This window comes from Dipodomys spectabilis, unplaced genomic scaffold (genome assembly GCF_019054845.1).
Source record: "Dipodomys spectabilis isolate Male_0828 unplaced genomic scaffold, ASM1905484v1 ptg000051l, whole genome shotgun sequence".
In the NCBI taxonomy this organism is placed as follows: Eukaryota; Metazoa; Chordata; class Mammalia; order Rodentia; family Heteromyidae; genus Dipodomys; species Dipodomys spectabilis.
Genome location: NW_024870728.1, coordinates 5359253 through 5384053, shown reverse-complemented (window position 1 = coordinate 5384053; position 24801 = coordinate 5359253). Strand labels below are relative to the sequence as shown.

General features: G+C 39.5%; 1 protein-coding gene across 1 annotated transcript in view; it reads left to right on the top strand.

Annotated features, from left to right (window-relative positions):
* Rhbdd1 (rhomboid domain containing 1) overlaps positions 1 to 24801 on the top strand; it is a 139740-nt gene that overhangs the window by 59483 nt on the left and 55456 nt on the right. The window contains exons 5-6 of the mRNA XM_042679355.1: positions 658 to 714; positions 19305 to 19448. Coding sequence (XP_042535289.1) covers positions 658 to 714; positions 19305 to 19448 — 201 coding nt within the window. The remainder of the gene's footprint in view (positions 1 to 657; positions 715 to 19304; positions 19449 to 24801) is intronic.

Genomic DNA, 24801 nt, shown 5'->3' with positions numbered 1-24801 from the left:
TGTGGAGATTTTTTTTTTATCAATTGCTTTTGAAGTAACACAGTAGATTGTATATGACTAACTGCAATAAATGCTTTCTGACACTGGTGAGCGGGTCTGGAGTCAGCTGAGGATTGAAGTGACACAGTAATCATGGAAAATGACCACGCTGCAGAGGCTGCTGTCTGATGTTGCACAAATGAAGAGGCTCATAATGAAGGCCTTCGCCTGCCCCTTCCCTCTCTCCATTCAGCTCGACCAGAGTAACTTCTATAGGGACAAGAATGGAGAACGTCCCAAGTTAGGGAACTTGGCCCTCCTAACACCCTTATACAAAGGCATCAAAGCCCAAGTTTAGTACCTCATGAAGGAAAGGCCAACTTAAGTCAACAGGAGTTTTTAAGGAACAGAAATAAATATAAATTAGATCTCAATGACTTCCTACCACATGTGTGTTTGTGTGTGTGTGTGTGTGTGTGTGTGTGTGTGTGTGTGTATGTATGTATGTATTTCCAGTTCCCTACAGGGCTGGGCCTGAACTAAAGGGAGTTTAACAATTATTCAGAAATTACTTGAAATGACCCTAGTCTTTGTCATAAAGAGCCTCCTAATTGTTAGAAAGCTAAACAGTTAAGTCCTCTTGGCTATCATTAAAGTATTTGTTTCCTTCATGTGTAGGCATTTTTTCCTCCAGTATTGGTTACCCAGGATATCAGTACTACTTCAATAGCTCAGGTAAGAAATTTATTTCATTCAATACATTTTAACTTGTTTTAAAAATTATTGTATTCTCTAATATAGAGCTCTCCTTTCAAATAACACTCGCTTATGGTAGGGTATAATAGTTCACATGTTATATAATTGTATCTCCAGGTTTCCTAGAATTAAGTGGGGGAGGGGTAACCAAGAAGCTTTAGCAACTGTGGCACAGAACAAAATAACATGATTAGGTATGAAGTTGTTCATATATGATATTTATACTAGAACCGAGTCCCTGATTTTTAATCTGTGGCTATCAGAACATTAAAATTTAATTTTAAGTGTACAGTTCTTTACCCTCTACTCCATTTATGTATTCAGGAAGATTCCAGGACATGGTGCTAGTATAAGCTCGGTTCTGGTGATGGCCTTGCTGGCTTAGGCATCATATGGCATCACTTAGGAGAGATAGAACATATGATTATATGTTAGGTCTCTGGCCACCTTATAATGCCTCTAGAGTTTAATTATGGGGCCTCCATCCTAATGATTTTATTTAAGCTAATTTGCCTTCCAGAGTAGCCACTCTCTAAATATCCCTGTCAGATCATGTTTCCACCTTATTAATGCCATTACCATATGAAGTAAGAGGACAAACCTACAAGAAGGGACAAAGCATATTCAAGGCAAAGTTGGGGAGCTACACTATAGTATCTTGCACTAGTGCCAACAGGCAGCTATTGGAGATACATAGTCAGTGGGAGTACTGGGCATCACATCTGAATGTGTCTCCCTCAGATTCATAAGTTGAAATCTAAACTCCTATCATGATTACCTTTGGCAAAGTATTAGTCATGAAGGTAGGGCCCTCTTGAATGGGATAGTACCTATAATAAAGGGACCCTGGGGCTAGGAGGTTGGCTCAGTGGTAGAGTTGCTTGCCTTGCATGCCTGGGTTTGATTCCTCAGCACCACATAAACAGAAAAGGCCAGAAGAGGTGCTGTAGCTCAAGAGGTAGAGCACTAGCCTTGAGCTGAAGAGCTGAGGGACAGTGCCCGGGCCCAGAGTTCAGGCCCCACAACTGACAAAAAAAAAAAACAAACAAAAACAACAACAACAACAACAAAATGGACTTTTTGGGCTGGGAAGGTCGCTCAGTGGTAGAGCGCTTGCCTTGCATGCATGAGGCCCTGGGTTCGATTCCTCAGCACCACATAAGCAAAAAGAAAAAAGCCGGAAGTGGCGCTGTGGCTCAAGTGGTAGAGCGCTAGCCTTGAGCTGAAGAGCTGAGGGACAGCGCCCAGGCCCAGAGTTCAGGCCTCAGGACCGGACCCCCCCCAAAAAATAAATAAATAAATAAAGGGACCCTACTGAGCCCTCTAGTGTGCTTCCTGCCACGTGAAGATTCAAATAGAAGTAGACAGACTGCAACACAGAAAAAAGTCCTCCCCACTGATCATGGTGACTTCTGTTCTCCAGATAAGAAATTAATATTGTTTAAACCAACCAGTCTATGGTTGTTATAACAGTCCAAATGGTGTACAGTAGTAAATATTAGTAATACATACTGTATCTTCATGTCAGTTCACACCAGCTATGCTTTAAATAAAATTGTCAATCTTTCCTATGAAGGGTCAGATGGTTAATATTTTAGGTTCTAAAACCTATCTTGGCCACATGATTCTGTTGTAGTTAATTGAACTGGTCTTTCAGAATGAAAGCAGCCATAGACAATTAATAAACAAATTAGCATGACTATTTTCCAGTAAAATATTATTTATAAAAATAAGCAATAGGTTGGATTTGTTCCATGAGTTATAATTTTTGACCCCTGACTTAATAATATTGTTAGTATATATGTGATAGTTAATCTTGGCTATTAAGTCATTTGGATTGAGAGATCGCTAGGGAATTAGTAAAGTAACTTCTGCAAGTGTTTATGAGAACTTTTCCAGAGATAATAAATTAACACAGAAGACCTACCCTGAATGTGGGTGCTACCATCCTATAGGTGGGCATCCTAGAAGATAATAAAACAGGAAGAAGGAAGCCACCAGCATAAGCATTCTGTCTCTCTGCTTCCTGGCCTTCCGTGAGCAGTTCTACTCTACTAGCTCTGCCATGATTCTTGCCTTACTACAGGCTCACAGCACTGGGCTTTTTAAACAACTATGAACTAAAACCTGAAACCATAAGCCAAAACAAATCCTTCCTCCAGCAGTGTTCTCTCAGGTATTTGTCACAACAGTGAAAAAGAATAAGAGTTGTTGTCAAGGGTGGAGTTATTACTATGACAACGATGTGGATCAGAGGCCCTGGAGAAGCTTGGAGATGCAGGTTGGAGAAGCCCTCGCAGAGCTTAATGGGCATTCTGCTGGGAGCTCAGAAGACCAGCATGCTGACAGGAATGCAGAGAACAAAGACTGCTCACAGTGTTTCACATGGGAACAAGAACTCCTGGGAATTGGGTGAAAGACCTTTTGTGTTACATATGGAGAAGAACTTGTCTGCATTTTTTTTTTTTTTGTCGGTTGTAGGGCTTGAACTCTGGGCCTGAGCGCTGTCCCTCAGCTCTTCAGCTCAAGTCTAGTGCTCTACCACTTGAGTTACAGCACCACTTCCGGTGTTCTGGTGGTTTATTGGAGATAAGAGTCTCACTGACTTTCCTGCCTGGGCTGGCTTTGAACCACAATCCTGAGATCTCAGCCTCCTGAGTAGCTAGGATTACAGATGTGAGCCATTAGTGCCCGGCTTATCTGCATTTTTGTCTCTACCCTAAGATTTTTTTTTTTTTTTTATAGGAAAGTAGAGGTTGAATTTATACATGGACTAATGAATCTGATGGGGGAAATTTCACACATTCAGGCTATTGTGCAGGCATTGCTGGCTGCTTTAAGTGAGGTTTATAGAAAGAATTGGAAGCAAGAAGTGTTGCAGTATGTTTTTTTTTTTTTGTTTCTTCCTCCCCTCCCCCCAATAGCCTAAGGAAATTTGGGGCTAAGGAATGAATGTTTTATACTAGAAGATTGTAAAGATGTCTGGAAGGTAGTTCAGTAATCTACTAGAGCCTCTATCTATCATGAATGGGCTGTAGAGTGGGAAAGGGTGAAATCATTTGAAAGACTCCCCTGAGAAGAGAATATCACTCGAGCATTCTGCTTGCACAGAATTGCCTATCCCAAGAATCCATTTTACTGTGCCTTGCTTCCTAGGTTCTCAGAGGCAACTGCAGTCACAGTCTAGGTCCCCAGCTTCTGCTGGAGCTGGAGGAAGAACTTAGCACCACACACACAGTGCAGGCCTCGCAGACATGAAGAGTGCAAGAATTTAGTGATCATGGAAGCATCCACCAAAATTTGAAAGGAAAGTCTGGAAGGCTAGAAAATAATGTACCAAGATTGGAATCCCTGAGGGCAGCTCCTGATAACAGGGGTCAAGAAGCTGTGAGAATGAAGCCAACAGTGCAGAGGAAACTCTAGGAAGTTAGAAATGCCAGGAACATGAACAATCTAACAAGGAAAGCCTCAATCAACAAGTCGGGTCAGCTGAAGAGAAGGGTTATGTAGGCTGAACAAAGCAAGACTGGATGGGTTTCCCCACCCATGCACTTCAGAACTCAGATCATGCTACTATGTGGTCCAGAGTACTACAGGATTTAATACTTGCTCTTCTGGGATTGGTATTGCTTTGGTCCCATATGTCTGTTCTGTGTACCTTTTCCTTCCTTTTGGAATAGAAAGATTCCTATATTCTATTCTATCTTGGAAGAATATAACTTTTTTTTGACTTTTTAAGAAGATAACTTTAGAGTTTGCCTTGGATTTCATTATAGATTTTGGAGTTGAATTTTTGAAAATGTCTTCAGTCTTAGGACTGTCTGGACTTTTGGGAAGGAATTAATATGTTTTCTGTTGTATGTAGGAAAGTTATAAAATGTTAAGGAGAAGCCGGGAGCTGGTGGCTCACGCCTGTAATCCTAGCTACTCAGGAGGCTGAGATCTGAGGATCACGGTTCAAAGCCAGCCCGGGCAGGAGAAACCGTGAGACTCCTATCTCCAATAAACCACCAGAAAACCGGAAGTGGCGCTGTAGCTCAAGTGGTAGAGCGCTCGCCTTGAGCTGAAGAGCTGAGGGACAGTGCCCAGACCCAGAGTTCAAGCCCCACGACCGACCAAAAAAAAAAAAAAATGTTAAGGAGACAGATTGTTTTGCCTAGGACCAGTTTATGACTGCATATTGTGAGAGAGAAACAAATATAACAGTCCTTGTCTCAGAGTTTCTAATAAAAAGATTGGAAATGTAGGCACTGCCATATATTTGAAGAGATGAAACAATAGAAACTAACAGCACTATTTAGATTTAGAAACTAGAATGTAACTTTAAAAAAGATGCCTACATGGTTCTAATTGAGATCAGGGACAAAAACTAGCCTCAGACAGCCATAGACTGGTGGCTCACACACTTGTAATCCTAACTACTCAGAAGGTTGAAGACTGAGGATCATGGTTCCAACCCCAGGGCAGGAAAGTTCCTGACTCTCCATCTCCAATTAACCACAAAAAAGCCAGAAGTGAGGCTATGCTCAAGTGGTAGAGCGCTAAGCTTGAGCAAAAAAATTCAAGTATAGATTCGTGGCACTGTGCTCAAGCCCTAGTATACACAGTCAACAAAAACAAACACCCCTCCCCGCCAGTCATCTTAGACGATTGAGGATCCCTAGGCCTCAAAATTCAAGTATAGATTCGTGGCACTGTGCTCAAGCCCTAGTATACACAGTCAACAAAAACAAACACCCCTCCCCGCCAGTCATCTTAGACGATTGAGGATCCCTAGGCCAAAGGACCTTAGAAATGTGTGTTCCATCTGCCCCAAGAAGCAGCTTTACTTCAAAGGCTTGCACCACTGTGGATGCTTAAAATCCTAGAAACTTGGCCTGCATGTAGAGGGATAGGTTTGCACAATAACCGCTCACCTGCTTGGACTATGATGGACCAGTTACCTAGCCCTAACATCTTACATGACAATTTAGGAAGGTTAATTCATTTGGTCAAATTTATAAGTAGAACTAGGACAAAGATACAAGTCACAGCTCCCCAGCCCTGACCTTTGCTAGTGTATAGGGATATGAGATAGGTACTGTGCTAATTTAACCTTCCAAAGTACTTCAGCACCACTTACTGCCTTTCCTCTTTTCTGTACTTTCTGGTTTTTTTGCACCTCATTGAGTGAGTAAGAGAGAGACAGAGTCAGCACGACAGCTACAGGCTCTTTCATAAGGAAGAGACCATCAGGTCGGCTCTTTTTCAATATGGAAGGAGCATGTAGTCATTGCAGACAGGGACCAAAAAACTCAGGGCAAGAATACAAGCCACTTTACCTTTCTTTTTGATCCTTCTGTAAGATTATCATATTTATATTCCTTGCTGCAAACTGATTGAATTACTTTAAAGATAGAGCTCCAGAAGGCCATATGGCCATGCTGATGGTCAACTAGGGAACTTTTAGAAGAGTGTATGTATCTCTTGCAAATAATGATTTATTCTTAATATGGCTGTCTTCAGCTGCAAAAGTCTATCTAGGTCAAAGAACCTCATGAATGTTTAAAAAGCTGTTACCAATTTTTCTGATCTCGGTGGTGTTTCTTGATCTCCCTTGCCATGAAATCCTGGTATGTGTATGAGGAACAGATGGAGTAGTTAATAGAGTAATGATCACCAGAGTTTCCTTTACTACCGAGGTACAGGATACAGCTAAAAAAGAACGTTCAGTGAGTATTCATCGCAGGACATAACATTCTTTATCAAGTGGCTGATTGTTAAACTTCTCCAGGAACGAAGATTTTAAAACATCTGAGTGGACTAGTACACCAGCTGTAGAAAATTTTTGATCCTTGGAGACCTGCTCTCATCCTAATGGATGTTGATGGGATTTTTTTGGTCTTGCTGAAGATATATGGTCAATGATAGAAAATGTTTAACCACAGCAGTCTTTTCTACTTAGGGCACCATTTTCTCTCCTCACATTTTATCTGACAAGTGCCAAATTGGATTTTATAATATTCAGATGTTTAGAGTTGTGGGCTTTATTTCATTAAAGTACTGCTAGGTTGTTTTTAAATAAAAATTAACTTGAAGAAAAATGTTTTTCTGTATCAAGAAAATGTTGCCTAAAGTTGCAGCAGATGTACCTACAGTTGAAACCGTATAGAAATACTGAATTGCTCTATACATAAGTGTTCAGGATTTCAAATGACTTGAGTGGTTTTATTGGTGGGGGGAGGAACGGTGAGTAAAAATGCTGCTTAGGCTGTCTATAGCAGAATGACTTCTCAAAGGTATGACTTCTTAAAAGGATTTAAAAATGATAATGAGTCATGCAGGAAATACCCCATATGTTTTTTATGTTTACAATAACATAATTAACATTCTTAGGGAATTGGGCAGAGTCTCTATGGATTTCTGAAGAATCTCAGGATATTTCAGTGACTTTTTCATAAATATTTTATGGTGTGGTTACCCCTTTTCTCTCTTCCTTAATGCCTTTCTTTCTCGCTCTCTTTCATGTGTATGTGTGTGTCTTGTGTGAATGTTTGTGTGTGTGTGTATGAAATAGATACACTAACATTAACTTTGATAATTTTTTTCTCCTATGAAATGTTCACTTTCTAAATGAATAGTATAGGTGTCACGATTTGTAACTCTAGTGCAGTGTCCTTTACTCTTAGGCTATGGAACTTGCTGGGGAGTCTCCCTGCACGTAGGTGGGAGCTGAATCTTTGTGATGGTTCTGGAGAAATCAATTTTAAAGAGGAGCACACACTTTAAAATTGTGTCCAGATCCCAGCTTGGTCATAAATGATTGTGAGGATTTGGAACATTTTCCTAATCCTCTTTTTAAAAAATTTTAATATGTTCTAATTGTAAAAATACTGTACAGAGGGGTTACAGTTACATGAGCAAGGTAATGAGTAGATTTCCTATCAAGCATTGTTGCCTTCTCCTTTGTTTTTCCCCTACCATCCCTTCCCTCCCACCTCCACAACTACATTGCCCCCCTAACTCCCACCCCTCCCACCCCTGCATAAATGTAAAGTTCGTTTTTCAACATAGTGTCTTGTACATATCATTGTTACAATGAAATGTTTTTTTCCCTTCCCCTCCCCAAATTAGAGAAGTGTATATACAAGATGCAGGGCACCAACATCAAATACAGTGAAAACAGGGGTTATACTATGGGGGAGGAACATACAAAGAAACAAAAAAAAAATCACATGGTACATTATAAATACATTAGAAATAATAGCAAGAAGAAAAAAATTTGTGTCCGTATCTTGGGATTCATTTCACTTAACTTCATCTTACCTGGTCATATGGACATAGCTTTTGACCTTTTCTGCTTGTTATAAACATATAGTAGTTATTGAAAATGAGGGAAACCATGGGACCTATGTTTCTTTGGACCTGGCTTACTTCACATAATATAATTTTTTCCATGTCTTTCCATTTCCTAACAAATGGGCGATAAAGTGAAGTAAACTAGGCCCAAAGAAACATAGGTCCCATGCTTTCCCTTATTTGCAATAACTAGTATACGTCTGAGTCAAGCAGAAAAGGTCAGATAAGTTGATGTTAGGGAAATGAACCCTAAGATATGTATTCAAATGTATTTTTCTTTCATGTGATTGTTTCTAACACATTTATAAGATTATTTCTTTGTTGCTGTGTATGTCCCTCCGCCACAGCATAACCCCTGCTTTCACTGTATTTGGTGTCGGTATAATTTGTGGAGGGGAAGGGAAAAAACAAATCGTTTAAATAGGGATACAGGTGGACCCATTGCAACAATGAGATGTACAAGTCATTATGTCGAAAATGAACTTTACAACTTTGGTGGGGGGGGGGGAGGAGGATTGGGTAGGGGGACGGCGGGAGGATGGAAAGTGATGGGAAGGGGAAACAAAGGAAGAGGCTACAATGCTTGAAAAGAAATGTACTCATTATCTTGCCCATGTAATTGTAACCTCTCTGTACAGTATTTTCACAATAAATAATAAAAAAACCAAATGGGGCGATGTCATTCTTTCTGATGGAGGCATAGAATTCCATTGTGTGTGTGTGTGTGTGTGTGTGTGTGTGTGTGTGTGTGTGTGTGTGTGTGTGTGTGTACATCTATCTATCTATCTATCTAGATATCTATCTATCTAGATATATACCAAATTTTCTTGATCAATTCATCTACTGAGGGGCATCTGAGCTGGTTCCATATCTTAGCTCTGGTAAATAATGCTGCAGTAAAAGGAGTTGTGCTGGTAGCTTTAGTATGGTCTTGTTTATGATCATTCGGGTAAATTCCCCAAAGGGGGATTGCTGGGTCATAGGGAAGCTCTATTTGGAGTCTTTTGAGGAACCTCCATAATGCTTTCCAAAGTGGTTGAACAAGTTTACACGCCCACGAACAATGCAGTAGCATTCCCTTCTGGCCACATCCCCTCCACCATCTGGTGTTGAGTATAGCCATTCTAATTGGGGTGAGGTGAAATCTCAATGATTTGAATTGAATTTCTTTAATGGCTAGAGAGGTTGAGCATTTCTTCATATGTCTATTGGCCATTCTTATTTCCTCTTCAGAGAAGTTTCTCTTTAAATCTTTAGCCCACTTATTTATTGGGCAGTTTGAGGATTTGTTGTTGGGGGATTTAATTTTTTGAGTTCCAGGTTTATTTTAGATATGAGACCTTTGTCCATTGTAATGGCTAGTGAAGATCTTCTCCCAATCCATGGGCTTTCTATTGATCTTTCTAGCTATGTCTTTTTCCATGCAGAAGCTCTGCAGTTTCATGCAGTCCCATTTGTCCAACCTCTCTTCGATTTGTTGTGTTTCTGAGTCTCTATTAAGAAAATTTCAGCCTGTGCCAAGGAGACCTAGGGTTTCTCCTATTCCTTCCTGTAATGTTTTCAGGGTGTCTGCCTTGACTCCGAGGTCCTTGATCTATTTGGAGTTGATTCTGGTACAGGGTGATATATAAGAATGTAGCTTTAGTGTTCTACAGGTGATTAACCAATTTTTCCAGCACCATTTACTGAAGAGGCTGTCTTTCTTCCATTCTATTTTTTTTAGCTCCCTTATCAAAGATTAGGTGGCTATAGGTCTTTAGGTTCATTTCTGGGTTTTCAATTCTATTCCATTGGTCCTGAGGTCTGTTCTTGTGCCAGTACCAAGCTGTTTTGATTACTATGCCTTTGTAGTAGAGTTTGAAATTTGGTATTAATATTCCTCCAGCACTATTCTTTCTGTTAAGGGTCAATTTTGCTATTTGGGTTCTTTTATTTTTCCATATGAATTTTTGGATTGCTTCTTCTATTGCATTGAAGAATGAGGTTGGAATATTGATCGATATCACATTGAATTTGTATATAGCCTTGGGAAGTATTGCAATTTTCATGATCTTTCATTGATCTTTCCAATTCAGGAGCATGGGAGTTTTTCCACTTTCTAAGTCCTGCTTTGATTTCCTTTTTCAGGTTTTTAAAGTTTTCATCATACAGGTCCTTCACTTCTTTAGTTAAGTTAATTCCTAGGTATTTTACTTTTATGGGGCTACAAAAGAAGTTGCTTTCCTGATTTCAGCTGCACTCTTCTCATGGTTGGCATACAGAAAAGCCATTGATTTTTGAGGGTGAATTTTATACCCTGCTACTTTGCCAAAGTTTCGAGTCAACTCGAGTAATTTGGGAGTAGAGTCCATGGCATTCTTTAAATACAAGATCATGTCATTTGCAATAAGGGAGAATTTTACTTCATCTTTCCCAATTTCGATCCCCTTTATGTTTGCATCTTGTCTTAATGCTGTAGCTAGACATTCTAATACTAAATTGAAGAGAAGTGGAGAGAGTGACCATCCTTGTCTTGTTCCTGAGTTTAGAGGAAATGGCTTTAGTTTTTCACCATTAAGTATAATGCTGGCTGTAGGTTTGTCATATACAGCCTTTATTGTATTAAGGAATGTTCCATGGATTCTTAGTTTTTCCATAGCCTTCATCATAAAAAGGGATGTGGATCTTGTCAAATGCTTTGTCTACATCTATTGAGATAACCATGTGGTTCTTGTCCTCGCTCTTGTTGACATGATGAATTATATTAATTGATTTGCATATATTGAACCAGCTTTGCATCCCTGAAATGAATCCTGTTTGATCATGATATATGATTTTTTGGTCGAATTATTGAAGTCAATTAGCCAAAATTTTGTTGAGAAGTTTTGCATCGATGTTCATCAAACAAATGAGTCTATAGTTCTCTTTCTATAGTCCCTGCCTGGTTTTGTGATGAGGGTTATGATGCCTGCATAGAGTGAGGTTGGTAGTGAACTTTCTCTTTCAATTTCATTGACTACTTGGAAGAGATTTGGTGTGAGTTCTGCTTTGAAGTCCTTGTAGAATTCTGCTGTAAATCCATCTTGTCCTGGGCTTTTCTTAGATGGGAGGTCTCTTTTTTTTATTGTGAAAATACTGTACAGAGGGGTTACAATTACATGGGCAAGATAATGAGTACATTTCTTATCAAGCATTGTAGCCTCCTCCTTTGTTTCCCCTTCTCATCCCTTCCCATCTTCCCCCCGTCCCCCCTTATGCCCCCCCACACCAAAGTTGTAAAGTTCGTTTTCAACATAATGACTTGTACATCTCATTGTTGCAGTGGGTCCACCTGTATTCCTATTTAAACCATTTGTTTTTTCCCTTCCCCTCCACAAATTATACCAACATCAAATACAGTGAAAGCAGAGGTTATGCTGTGGGGGTGGGGGGAGGTCTCTTATTGCTGTTTGTATTTCAGTGCTTGATATGGATCTGTTAAGTTGGTGTAACTCATCTAGGTTTATCTTGGCATGTCCATATTTGCTAGGAAATTGTCCATTTCTTCCAGATTCTCAAACTTATTATATCATAAAAGTTTGAGAAGTATTTCCTTATAATGCTCTGAATCTTGGTTGTTTCTGTGGTGATGTTTCCATTCTCATCACTGAATTTATTTGAGTGTGTTCTCTTCTTTTTCTGATAAGATTTGCTAAGAGTCTGTCAATTTTGTTAATGTTTTCAAAGAACCAACTCATTGTTTTGTTGATTCTTTCTATGTGTTTTTTTATTCTAATTCATTCAATTCTGATTTAATTTTAATTATTTCTTTCTGTCTACTGGATTGGGGTTTAGCTTGCTGCTCTTTTTCAAGGAGGTTCAGATGTCTCATTAAATTGTTGGTTTCAGATCTCCCCAATTTGTTGATGTAGGAACTCAGAGCTATAACCTTGCCTCTGTTTACTGCCTTTGCTGTGTCACAGAGGAGCTGGTAATTTGTGTGTTCATTTTTGTTGAATATCATGAACATTTGAATTTCCTTTCTAATCTCTTCCATGACCCACTGGTGACTCAACAGTGTGTTGTTCAGCCTTCATGTGTTACAGGACTTTCTTTGGTGGCTTTTGGTGTTGAGTTTGATTTTATTCCCTTGTGGTCTAAGAGAATGCATGGCATAATTTCAATGTTTCTGAATTTGGACAAGTTTGCTTTGTGACCTAAAATGTGGTCTATTTTGAAAAATATTATGTGTGCTGCTGAGAAGTACATGTGTTCTGATTCTACTGGGTGAAATATTCAGTAGATGTCTGTTAAATCTAGTTGATCTATGCAGTTGTTTAGATCTGCGGTATCTCTATTGAGTTTTTGCCAGGTTGGTCTATCTAGTTGGGATAGTGTGTGTTAAAGTCCCCAACAAGTTGGATCTATGTCAGATTTGAGGGAAAGTAGTGTTTCTTGGATAAATATGGGTGCTCCGTTGTTTGGTGAATAGATATTTAGAATTCTAATATCCTCCTTAAGGAGAGATTCCTTAATTAGTATATAGCGACCTTCTTTATCTCTTCTCACTAATTTTAATTTGAAGTCTATTTTATCTGATATTAGGATTACAACTCCTGCCTGTTTATGGGGGTTGTTTGCTTGGTAGATTTTATTCCTGCCTTTCACTTTTGTTTTTATGGGCAAGGTGTGACTCTTGAAGGATCTTGCTTCTTAATCCATCTGGACAGTCTATGTCGCTTATTTGGAGAGTTTAGTCCATTAATGTTGAGAGTTAGGACTGAGAGGTGTTTGGTAGTTCCTGCCATGTTATCCACCTTCTTGGGGGCTGTGACAGCTGGTTTCTTCCTGTGGTTCTTAGATTCTCAATTTGGGTATGGTTCCTTGGCCTTTAATTTGCTCTTGTTGGTTTTCTATGTGTAGGACATCTTTAATTATCTTTTGTAGGGTTGGTTTGGTGGAGATATAGAAGGTTTTTATTTCAGCTTCCATTATGAAGGAGAGTTTAGCTGGGTACAGTATTCTTGGTTGATAGTAGTTTGTCAATAGGCATGGCATACATCATTCCAGGCTCTTCTTACTTTAATTGTCTCTGCTGAGAAATCTGAGGTTATTCTAAGTGGTTTCCCATTATAGGTAATTGATCTTTGATCTCCTTGACAGCTTTAAGGACCCTTTCCTTGGTCTGAATTGATCCTGTGTGGATTATAATGTTATGGTGGGATGTCCTGTTCTGGTCTGGTCTATTTGGGGTTCTAAAAGCGTCTTGTATCTGAATAGGCCTATCTTTTTGCATGCTTGGGAAGTTCTGTACTAGGATCCTGTTAAATAAATTTCCTAGACCATTAAATTATGCCTCTAAGTGCCCTTCTATACCCATTATCCTCAGATTAGGCCTTCTGATGGTGTCTTCCAAATGTTGAATAGATCTATCATATTTCTTGGATTTGTCTTGGATAGTTGTATGTTCTTTCTCCATTATCTAGGCTGTTTTCAATCTGAGAGATTTGATCTTCTGCATGGTCCAACCTACTATTAAGACTTTCTACTTAGTTTTTTATTTCTTTTCCTTCTAATTGATTGGCTTTGATGGCTTCAAATGCTTTGTTTTAGATCTTGTATGGACTTCTTTACTTCCTTAATTTGGTGTTCAGTGTTTACTCTAAAATCCCTTAGTTGATTGGTTACAGTTTCCTTGGACTCCCTTTCCTTCTGTTGGGCTCCATTCAGCATTCCCTTTGTGGTCTCCCTGGATTCCTTCAGCTGTCTATTGATGGATTCCATGAACTTCTCTATTAATCTTTGTCTATTCTCATCCCGCTCCCGCAATTCCTGTATTACCCCTTGATTAACTTCCTCATGGTCACGCAATTCCTATATTAATCTTTGACTGTTTCAACCTGTTTGTGCAATTCCTATATTACTCTTTGGCTGTTCCCAGCCTGCTCACACAATTCCTGCATGAATCTTTGATTAGCTTCCTCATGCTCATGAGATGCCTGTATTATTTTTGGTTAGCCTCATCATGCTCATGGTGTTCCTGTATTAATCTTTGGATAGCCTCATCTAGCTCTTAAGCACGCTCACACTAAGGCCTTTGCAGGCCTTCCATCTTTTCATTCACCATGTTCTCCAGTAGTGTTTGTAGAGCTTTTTGGGAACTCTCCTCTGGATTATTTGTTTACTGTTCTGTCACTTGATTATCATGAGTGGGAGTTGAGATACCCGGACTTGCCATTTTCCTTGTGTTTCTCTGGCTTGTTCTGCCCTTCGGTTTGAAAGTAAAACCAATTTCATGCTAGGATACTATGTTAAGGCAAGCATCAATCAGAGTCCTATAGTTGCACAGCCAAAATGGTTGCTATTCAACAGATACAATCTATTCAATATCAAACAGCTATGAATTAATGGGCTAAGAACATCTAAGAGGGATTCAGCAGACCAGAAATTAATAGGTGTAGGGAGAATTGTGGGGAAAAATAGGATTAGAGTGATGTGGAGAGGTAAAAGGAAAGAGTGAATGAATTTAACCAAGTCCTAATCTCAGAGAGGAAATGGATAGAATAGAATGAAAGGAGAGAGATAAAGAAGAAAAAAATTAAAAAACAAAAATTTAAATTTAAAAAATGAAACTAAAAATTATGTAAGTATAAAGAAATAATACTGGTAGAAGAAAAGGCTAGAATGAGAGGAGGAGAGAGGGAAAAAGGAAAAAGGAAAAAAATAATAAAAAATTGATATTTAAAAATTATATAGGTATAAAGAAATAATACTAATATTAAAGAAGTTAAGCCTAAGAGGTTGTGAATTAAATAATCAATTTCTGAATTAAGTATGTACACAATGAAGGATAAGTTCTAATAATCGATGATGACAGGTGCATATCTGGGAATGAGCAGGACAGCAATTAAGTCACGCAAAAAAAAAAAAAAACAAAGACCAAAAGTTTAAAAGAGATTTAAACCTACACACACACACACACACACACACACACACACACACACACACACACACACACACCTAAAATAAAAATTATGAAAGAAAATATAAAAATAATTTTAAAAATTAGGTAGAAAAGAGAGTTCTTTGATTTTTTTTGGGGGGAAGGGGGAAAGATCTTGTATCTCCCTGTGTCCACAACCAGTCTCTTGGTGGAGTCACTGGTTTGCTTGTGGTGTTTGGTTTTCCTGTGGCTTGATTGGTTTCTTAAGTTAGTTTGAGCAGGCAGAAAAAAACTCTGCCTTACCCAGGACTTTGTGATCCTCCTCCTGGGCTAGTTCAGTGGGAGGGATCTGCTTTGAGTATCACAAAAGAGGGAGATGGTTGTTTCCTCTAGGTTGAAGTTACTGTGAAGAGGCTAAGTTCTGGGTGGGGTTGAGGCCTATCAACAATCAGTAGCTTTTTCCTGAGGGTTTAGCTCCTGAGACACTCACATTGCCCAGCCTGGAACCATTCTCAGGATTTATGTTTACTGAGTTTCAGTCATTTTTCTTTTACCCCTCCTGCTGCTGGGCATGCTGCCTAGGTTGCAATGGTGATGGGCAGCCTCTGGCTCCATTTACCCAATGAAGAAAGTCACTCTTCCTGGGGCGGAGCCATCTCTGCCTGGGAAGGGCAACTTTCCCTGGGTGGAGCTGAGCCGGGCAACTCTTGTCAGGTTCCTGTGACCAGTTGAATGGCTCCTATTGTTTTCTTCCAAAGCCTGAGTTGGAGCTAGCTGCTCAGGTCTGGTCTTTGTCGGTATCAAAGATGGATTTCTTCTCCGGTGGTGGGGGAGGGGCTACCTTTCCACTGATGCTCCTTGAGAAGGAGTGAGGATGTCTTGGGGGTACTCACACCAGCCTCAGGTTTCTGGGCTGTCCATGGTCTGCGATCAGCAGGATGAAGATTTCTGCTTCTTGTCAGTTCTTGCTGGCATTGAGTAGAATCTGCTCACACACCACGTCTGGTGCCTTTGTCCCTGGCTCTCTCTGTTGATATGGCAGCCGCAGCAACAGCCACCACTGCTGCCACAGACACCAGCAAGTGCTCAGATCTCTCTCCTTGACCAAGCTGCCTGGATTTTTCCTCTCTGGTCAAACTCTCTGTACTGTGATAGCACACTTGGTGTGATTTTTCTAGCCTAGGACTGTTCACTGGAACACTAAAACTGCTTTCTATGTGAGAGCTTGTTTACCTTCCAGCTTCTCCTCTATCTTCCTCCTGATTCCCTCTTTTTCCTCTTTTAAGTATCAAAAATGTTTGACGTTCTGACAAAGGAAACATATAAAGGGAATATAGTTGAATTATTGGAAGTATTTAGTAAATCCCCTGACTTTTAATGAAGTTAGAGAAAATCCTTTCAGAATTATCCCCTATAATATCCTAAGCCATTTTATTTGAAGTTTATTTTTTGTTACCTCTAGGAAATTCAATAAAGTAGAACCAAGCTAGTATTGTGGTAATCAGTAAAATGCACGAAGTATCAGAATAGACATTCTCATGAAAAGATATATAAACTGCCAGTAAATACATAAAAAAGTTGTTCAAAGCTAGCCTGAGCTCTATAATGAGACTCTGTGTAAAAAAGCAAACGCAAAAATACCTCCAGTGATATACCACTTCATTCTCATTAGGATAGCTATAATTAAAATTTAAAGAATAAGAAAAATAACTGATGTCGGTGAAAGTATACAGAAGTCAGAACCTTCACACACTGCTTGGAGAAATAGAAAATGATGCAACCACTTTGGAAAACAGTCTTGTAGTTTTTGAAATAGCTAAGCAGAATTACCATGTGACCCTCTAGATATAGACTTAATAGAAATGCAAACATAGGTCCACACAAAACATTGTTTATAGCAGCATTATTCATAATAATAAGGTAGAATTAGTCTAAATTTCTACCAACTGATGTGAAGATAAAGAAAATATAATGTATCCATACAGTGGAATATGATTTGGCCCTACTAAGAATAAAATACTGATGCTTGGCACACAACTGATGACCCCTGAAATGTTTCACTATGTGAAATGAGCCAGACACACTTAAATATATGTCATGTGATCCTGTTGATAGGATGTGTCCAGAATAGACATCTCTGTAGAGCAGAAAATAGAGTAGTGATTACTTAGTGCTGAAAAGAATGGAAAGTTGTGGGGTATTTGCTAAAATAGTACACATTTCTTTTGAAGGTTACTAAAAATAAAATTGATGGTCATGATGATGATGGTGATGGTGATGATATGACTGTATGAGCATACTAAAAACCATTGCTTTGCACACTGGTGAATACATAAGCAAGCACTATCATAGTCTATTTTCTGTTTCTATAATAAGACAGACTTGGTAGTTCATGCAACATAGAAGTTAAATTAGCTCATGACCCTAGAGGCAGGGAAGTGAAGAAAATGGTACTGGACTCCATTTAGCAACTGAACAGGGCTGCCTTCTACATCATAACCTGGCAAAGAGCCTCACACGGTGAGATAGAACAAGTGGGCTAGTTCAAACCTCCTTTCCTCTTATAGAGCCACTAATGCCATCCTGGTGGGGGTTACCCTGATGAGACCTTATCTCAGTTACTTCCAAATAACATTAACTGAGGATGAAGTTTCTAGCACATGAATTCTCAGTCAGTGTATCTCAGTACAACTGAGATGGTGCTGGGTGGTGGAGTATTTATCTAGCATGTATGTCCCCTGAGTTCTATCCCTGCATCACCAAAAATATGTGTGTGTGTGTGTGTGTGTGTGTGTATGTATAAAATGACATAAATACTTTGCATGACAAATATTAATATACATATTAGGTTATCAGCCCAAAGAAGTGTTTTATTATTTGTATTAAAGAATTCTGGAGCACTGGAAAATGTTGTGAGTTATAAAGTGTTTCTCTCTCAGTTTTGTGTATTTGGAAAGTATTTTACTTATATCTAGTATAAAAATAAATTTCAAAATAGCCTCAGGACCAATTATCAAAATTTCTGAATAAAAACTATCACTTAATCATGGTCTTTCCTCCTTCCCTTCCCCTCCCTCTCCCTCCCTTCCTCCTTCTTTCCCCCTCCCTCCCTCCCTTCCTTCCTTCTTTCCTTACTGCCTTCCTTCCTTCCTTCCTACCTTCTATCTTTCCTTCCTTCTTTTCCTCCTTTGTTCCCCCCCCCCCCTCTTTCTGCAGTTCTAGGGTTTGAACTGAGTGCTTTCTAGGCAGGTACTCTATCACCTGTGCTATTCTCCTGGTCTTTTTTACTTCTTCAAAAGGGCCTCACATTTTTGCCTGAACTGGCCTGGATCACAATCCTCCTATTTATGTCTCCCACATAGCTAGGGAGAAATTATGTGCAACACCTAGCTTTTTTAGTTGAGTTGGGATCTCTCTTTCATTTTGCCCAGGCTGACCTCGACCTTTACCACCATCTTTATCTTTACCACCTAACTTGAATTCCAGGAATGAGCTGGCTGTACTCCTTTTGACCTGTGGGTGGTTCTTTTTTTTCTATAGTTTTACTGAAGTTCAACTCAAGCATGAACTATGGTGAATGATATGATGCTATATGACACAAGACTCATAGTAAAATTCAGGGATTTTCATCATCACTATACTCAATTAAACATATGAAACATCTTTCAAAGAGAAGAATGATAAGATAGAGGAGAGAAATTAAACAATACCTTCACTGTCATGTCAGAATGAGATAGGAAAATATCTCTTCAAAACGAATTCTGTAATTGTAAAGACAATTCAAGTAATGAACTCAAACTGACTAAAGCTTGACAGAAGTATTTTCCAAAAGTCAACTTTATTATTATTGATTTTATTAATGGGCTATTATAGGGATACTTTAGCTTGGTATTTCTTTTTTTGTTTATCTACTTTTTTTTCATACCAGTCCTGAGTGTTGTCCAGGAGCTTTTGTGCTCAAGGTTAGCACTCTGAAGGCTAGCCACAGTTCTACTTTTGGCTTTTTTGGTGGATGATTAGAGATAAGAGTCTCACAAACTTTCCTGCCTGGGCTGACTTTGAACTGTGATCCTCAAATCTGAGTCTCCTGAGTAGCTGGGATTATAGACTTGAACCACTGGTGCCTTGTTCTACCCTATTTTTTATTGATCACACTGCATCCTCATGGAGGCATTTTCTATTTGTCATTTTTTTCTTTTCTTGAGGCATTTTACCATGTTCAAAATAATCACATGAATTATTTGATTGTGTTTGTTTATAGGAAGTAGGAAATCTGGAACAAAAGAACAGTCATTTGCTGTATTCTGTAACCTTTTCATTTTGCCTCTAGGCCACTCTGGGTATCAGGATCATTACCCGTACAGCAGGCCAGGGCATTATGAAGAGGCTGCCAGGAGCTATGATGTGTACACTGCAGGACTGAGCGAGGAGGAACAGATGGAGAGAGCACTAAGAGCCAGCCTCTGGGACCGAGGTAAGACTTCTACACCTTTCGGTTATTTTAAAGCAGGCTTCATGTGGTGAGGTGGTCTGAAAAAAAGGACTATTTGTAGCAAACTAAACTTTAAATAGTTTATGAAAAGGGTGTATAGGTGGAAAAAATGTGTGCAGGTTGTGATTACAAAGAATGGGGTGTGATGCCATATTCCCAGCAACCCATGCTAATAAGGTGCCAGACTGTGTGTGTGTGCCGTTAAAGTGGATCTTTTTATAGGCCCACTGTACTCAGTGATTTGACATTGAAGTCAAGAAACTTAAAAAAAATAATAATCTTGAGTGCCTAGAGAAGGGCTCCTTTGGAACTCCTGTCTGTAGAGCAGTTCTTGTATCACTCTATCAGTATGGTCCATAAATTTCCCGTAGGTTGTCTGGGATCCAAACTGAGCTGTAAATTCCACACAATCTCTGCAGGCACAGAGCCTAGGGATTTTCATTTCTAACAGACATTCCAGAAGACTTATTTTTATAAATTGGTATGTGAGAACTGATAAACGTATTCTACCATCTTTGTTCTTGGTCTGGCTTATGAGGTTGAATATTCCTGTTTTTATTGGGCTTTTTAGTGACTAAAAAGCACCCATTCATTCACTAAGCACTTTTGCTTGTGCTAGACAATAAGGAGAACACTGGTAACAGATGGAATCTGCTCCCAAAATGTTTATAATTTCTGGTAGAGTACATTCGTGCTAGGTGCTATGCTGAGTAAGTAACCTCAGCATCAGGTGCCTAGGAGAGGCTGGAGGGAGGCACTGAGGCAAAGAGAAGGCAGCAAGCTTTATATTGAATGCAGCCATCAGACTTTTATGGAAGAGGTGTCCCTTGAGCTGAACCTTCAAAACTGGGAAGAATTTACGTAAGTATAAACACATTTCACAATGCATTCTACCCAGGAGTCTGTCATCGTGGACACAGAAGAAATAAGGGTGTTCACATCCTGCCCTCACTTTTGAGTAGAGGACAAGAGTGTGATTCTAGGCTGGGTCCTCTGGGCAGAAGTCCTAGGGTTAAACAGGCCCCATGGACAATATATCCAGCATAGGATGTCATTGCTAATAGAGTTCTGATCGGGAGAGCAATGTTTTCAGGGCCGTTTTATGATCTGACAACCATAATTCTGTAAGCAAGGACTGAACACTGACAGAGTGTTGTGCCCCTTTAAGAGAATACTGAAGGATGACCATTCCAAACTTTAAGGAATACAGTTGTGGCACAGCAGTGTGCATGGGAGTGGGGGCAGTAAATGGAAACTCAAGCCTAAATGCTGTAATAGTCTGAACAAGCAATAAGAGCTTGGATTGGGGAAATGGCCAGCGTGTAGAAATGATAACTTATTTCTCAGGTGAAGAGTATTAGAGCTGTTAGGTATCCGTATTCTATCAGGATATGGCAAATGGTTCATAGTCAGCCTGGACATGAAAGTCCGTAAGACTCTTACCTCCAATTAACTACCAAAAAAGCTGAAAGTGGCTCAAGTGGAAGAGCACTAGCCTTGAGAAAAAAAAGCTCAATACCAGCACTCAGGCCCTGAGTTCAAGCCCCAGTGCTAAGCGTGTGCTCACGTACACACATGCATGCATGTGCTCACGCACGTGTGCACGCACACACACACAAAGTGTGGAGATCAACTAGGCCAGGCTGCTTTATTTTGTCCTACTGGCAAGCTACAGTCCCTTCAGTGGTCAGTTGGGTGCTGGCTGCTCTACAGTGGCCTCATTTACATGGCTGACAGTTCTCATACAGCAGGCTTGCCTGGCCATAGCAGTTAATGGCATAATTCTAGGAGCAGGTATGGGAACAAGCAAGGCTTGCGACAGCACAATGGCGGTTTCATTCTATAGAATCCCCAAAGCAGGTTACAAGAACAGACTCACTGAGATGAAAGTAGACTCTCTCTCTTGTTGGAAGAATAGCATTGTCACATGCAGAGGTTATGGGGAGTGGGAGAGGCAGAACATCACATAGAGTCAGAGCACTGCCACATCACAATCACGCTTTAGCCCTGGGGACTGGGGGCCTATATTTCAGCAAATTCTCATGATCACTCCTACTGAGGTTTTGTGGTTACTGAGGGAGACAAGAAACATAAAACAAGCAGGCAGGCAGTGCTTCTCAGCATGGTCTTTGTACAGCCATCTCCATCTCCTACTCTAAACTTCAAGTGAATCCCAAGAGACTAGAACTTAGCAAGAGAGAAAAGATTTGGGCTTACATGTTGGAGAGTAACACTGAATTATTAACGTCTGTTAAGAAAACATAGAAGCCTAAAAGCAAGACTTCAAAAACGATTAAAGATGAAAGTCAGGGAAAAATCAAGTACATTGAGGCAGTGTTTGAATGTGGGATGTAGAAATATCTCCATGTGAACTATAGCCCAGAGAAAAGAAATGTGAGCAAATATACCTCAAATTCTTGCGGTTTCATTTCTAAACATCTGTTATACGCTCCCACCATGGATGGAAATTACTAATAGTTAAGTTATTGTGTTAGATATTTTTTGTTGCTGTGGTTGCTGACAAGATACCTGAGAAAGGCAACTTAAAGGAAGAATAACTTCTTTTGACTCATGATTCCAAAAGTTTTAATTTGAGGTCAGTGGGATCCACATTGGTGCTTAAGACAGAAGCAAAGCATCATGGCTGTGGGAGCTTGTAGCAAAGGCTACTTATTTTATGATAGCCAAGGCGCGGTGGGGGGGGTGGGGGGGGAGGGGCCAGAGCAAGGTAGACTCCCTGCATACTTCCTCTAACCAGTCCCTACCTCCTAATTAACCCATTCAGCAGTGAGCTCACCAGCAGATTAATCCATTAATAAGGGTAACAACCTTATTATCCATTATCCTCCAGAATTACTACTAGCTAGAGATCACGTGAGCCTTTTGGAAGGACATGTCCCATCCAAATCTGTTAGAACAGGTGTCTTTCTCACAAAGAAAAGTATGACTTAAGTAATTGCTCATATCCCAGAGCCCAAGGAAGGTAGAATTGAAAGCATCCTCTGATTTTATACATCTGGAGACTTGGAGCAATTTTAGAAACTTGAGTCTCTAAAACTACAGAGGAAAGGTCTTTTTTAAAATGCATTTTTAATTGTTATTATAAAGGTGATGTACAGAAGGGTTATATAAATCAGTTAAAGACTACATTTCTTTTTGAACAATGTCTCCCCTTCCAGCAGTCTCTCCCAGTTTTTCTCTCCAGCCCACCTATAAGTTTTTTTTTTTTTTTAATTTAATTTAATTTTATTTTATTTGAGAACATACTGTACAGAGGGGTTACAATTATATGGGCAGGATAATGCATACATTTCTTACCAAGCATTGCAGCCTCCTCCTTTGTTTACCCTTCACCTCCCTTCCCAGCCTCCCCCCTCCCCCCCACCCAATCATACCCCCCCCCACCACCAACATTGTAAAGCTGGTTTTGACATGACATTTTGTACTTCTCATTGTTGCAACAGGTCCACCTGAATCCTTAAACGACTTGTTTGTCCCCGTCTCCTCCACATGTTATACTGACATCAAATATAGTGAAAGCGGGGGTTACACTGTGGGGGAGGGACATACAAAGCAACAAAGAAATAATCTTATAAATGCGTTAGAAACACATGCATGAAAGAAACAAAAACATTAAAATACATATTTGAGGGTTTGTTTTCCTAACATCACATTCTCTGACTTTTTCCGCTTGACTCATACCTATACTAGATATTGCAAATAAGGGAAACCATGGGACCTATGTTTCTTTGGGCCTGGCTTACTTCACTTAATATAATTTTTTCCAAGCCTTCCCATTTCCTAACAAATGGGGAAATGTCATTCTTTCTGATGGAGGCATAGAATTCCATTGTGTATATATACCACATCTTCTTGATCCATTCATCTACTGAGGGGCATCTGGGTTGGTTCCATATCTTAGCCACCTATAAGTTTAATAGTTCTTTTTCAGCATAGTGTCTGGTGAATATCACTGCTACATTTGTTCGTCCCCCTGTCCATCCATTTCCTAAAGATAAATAACAAAGAAATAAGGCAAAAGGAAAAGAAAACAAAAACAGCAGCAAAGAAAGAAATCTTCTTATTTCCATTTCCTGGAGTTCGTTTTATATTTTTATATATTTATATATATTACATGTATAAATATATATTATTATATATTTTATATGATCAGATGATATAGGTATTGCACCTTTGTGTTCCTCTCGTAAGAATATCAGAGGAGCCGGGCGCTGGTGGCTCATGCCTGTAATCCTAGCTACTGAGGAGGCTGAGATCTTAGGATCACAGTTCGAAGCCAGCCCAGGCAGATAAGTCTGTGAGATTCTTATCTCCAATTGACCACCAGAAAACTGGAAGTGGTGCTGTGGCTCAAGGGGTAGAGTGTTTGCCTTGAGCTGAAGAGTGCAGGGATAGCGCCCAAGCCCAGAGTTCAAGTCCATGACCGACCAAAAAATAAAAAATTAAAAAAAAAGAATATCAGAGGAAAGGTCTTACATTTTGTGGATGAGGAGGAAGTTACAATATGTCTGAGACTTTAATCAATAAGTATTAAGCTATTCTTATTAGGCTAATGTAAGTAGTTAATATTAAATTTTCTGCACAACAATTAATAATATTTATTTAGTAATAGGCCAAAACAATTAGACATATGCAATTGAGAGATTTCAGAATATAATAGTAATATGAGTTTTCATAAACTTAATCACATTATCTTTTAAAAAACTTCATGTAAAATAACTTAGAAGAGAACGTAGGCTGAATGGTAATAAAAATAGTATGATGTGGGACTGGGAAGGTGGCTCAGTGGTAGAGCGCTTGCCTTGCATGCATGAGGCCCTGGGTTCGATTCCTCAGCACCACATAAGCAAAAAGAAAAATGCCACAAGTGGCGCTGTGGCTCAAGTGGTAGAGTGCTAGCCTTGAGCTGAAGAGCTGAGGGACAGTGCCCAGGCCCAGAGTTCAGGCCCCACAACTGGACCTCCCCCCCAAAAATAGTATGATGTTTCTACTATCTTTATTTCAAATAATTTTTATATTTTATCATCTTATCCTTAAAACAAGTACTTTGCTTTGAAAAAAGGTGTTTTGTTTTTTTTTTTAATACATCAGGGACTATAAGACTTGCTTGAGAAGAAGACTGATTCTGAGAGTATTTTGAAGCCAGCTGTTTTGTTTCTGCCTCTGCCTAAAATAGTTGTTTGGTGGAAAAATGTGACTTTTGTGAGTGTGGAGTTCTTCATGATTCAGAGGTACAGAGTTAGGCTGAATTATTTTCATCTTCTCACCTTTCACAATAAAGTCATCATTGGGATTTTTTTTTTCTTCGATCCCC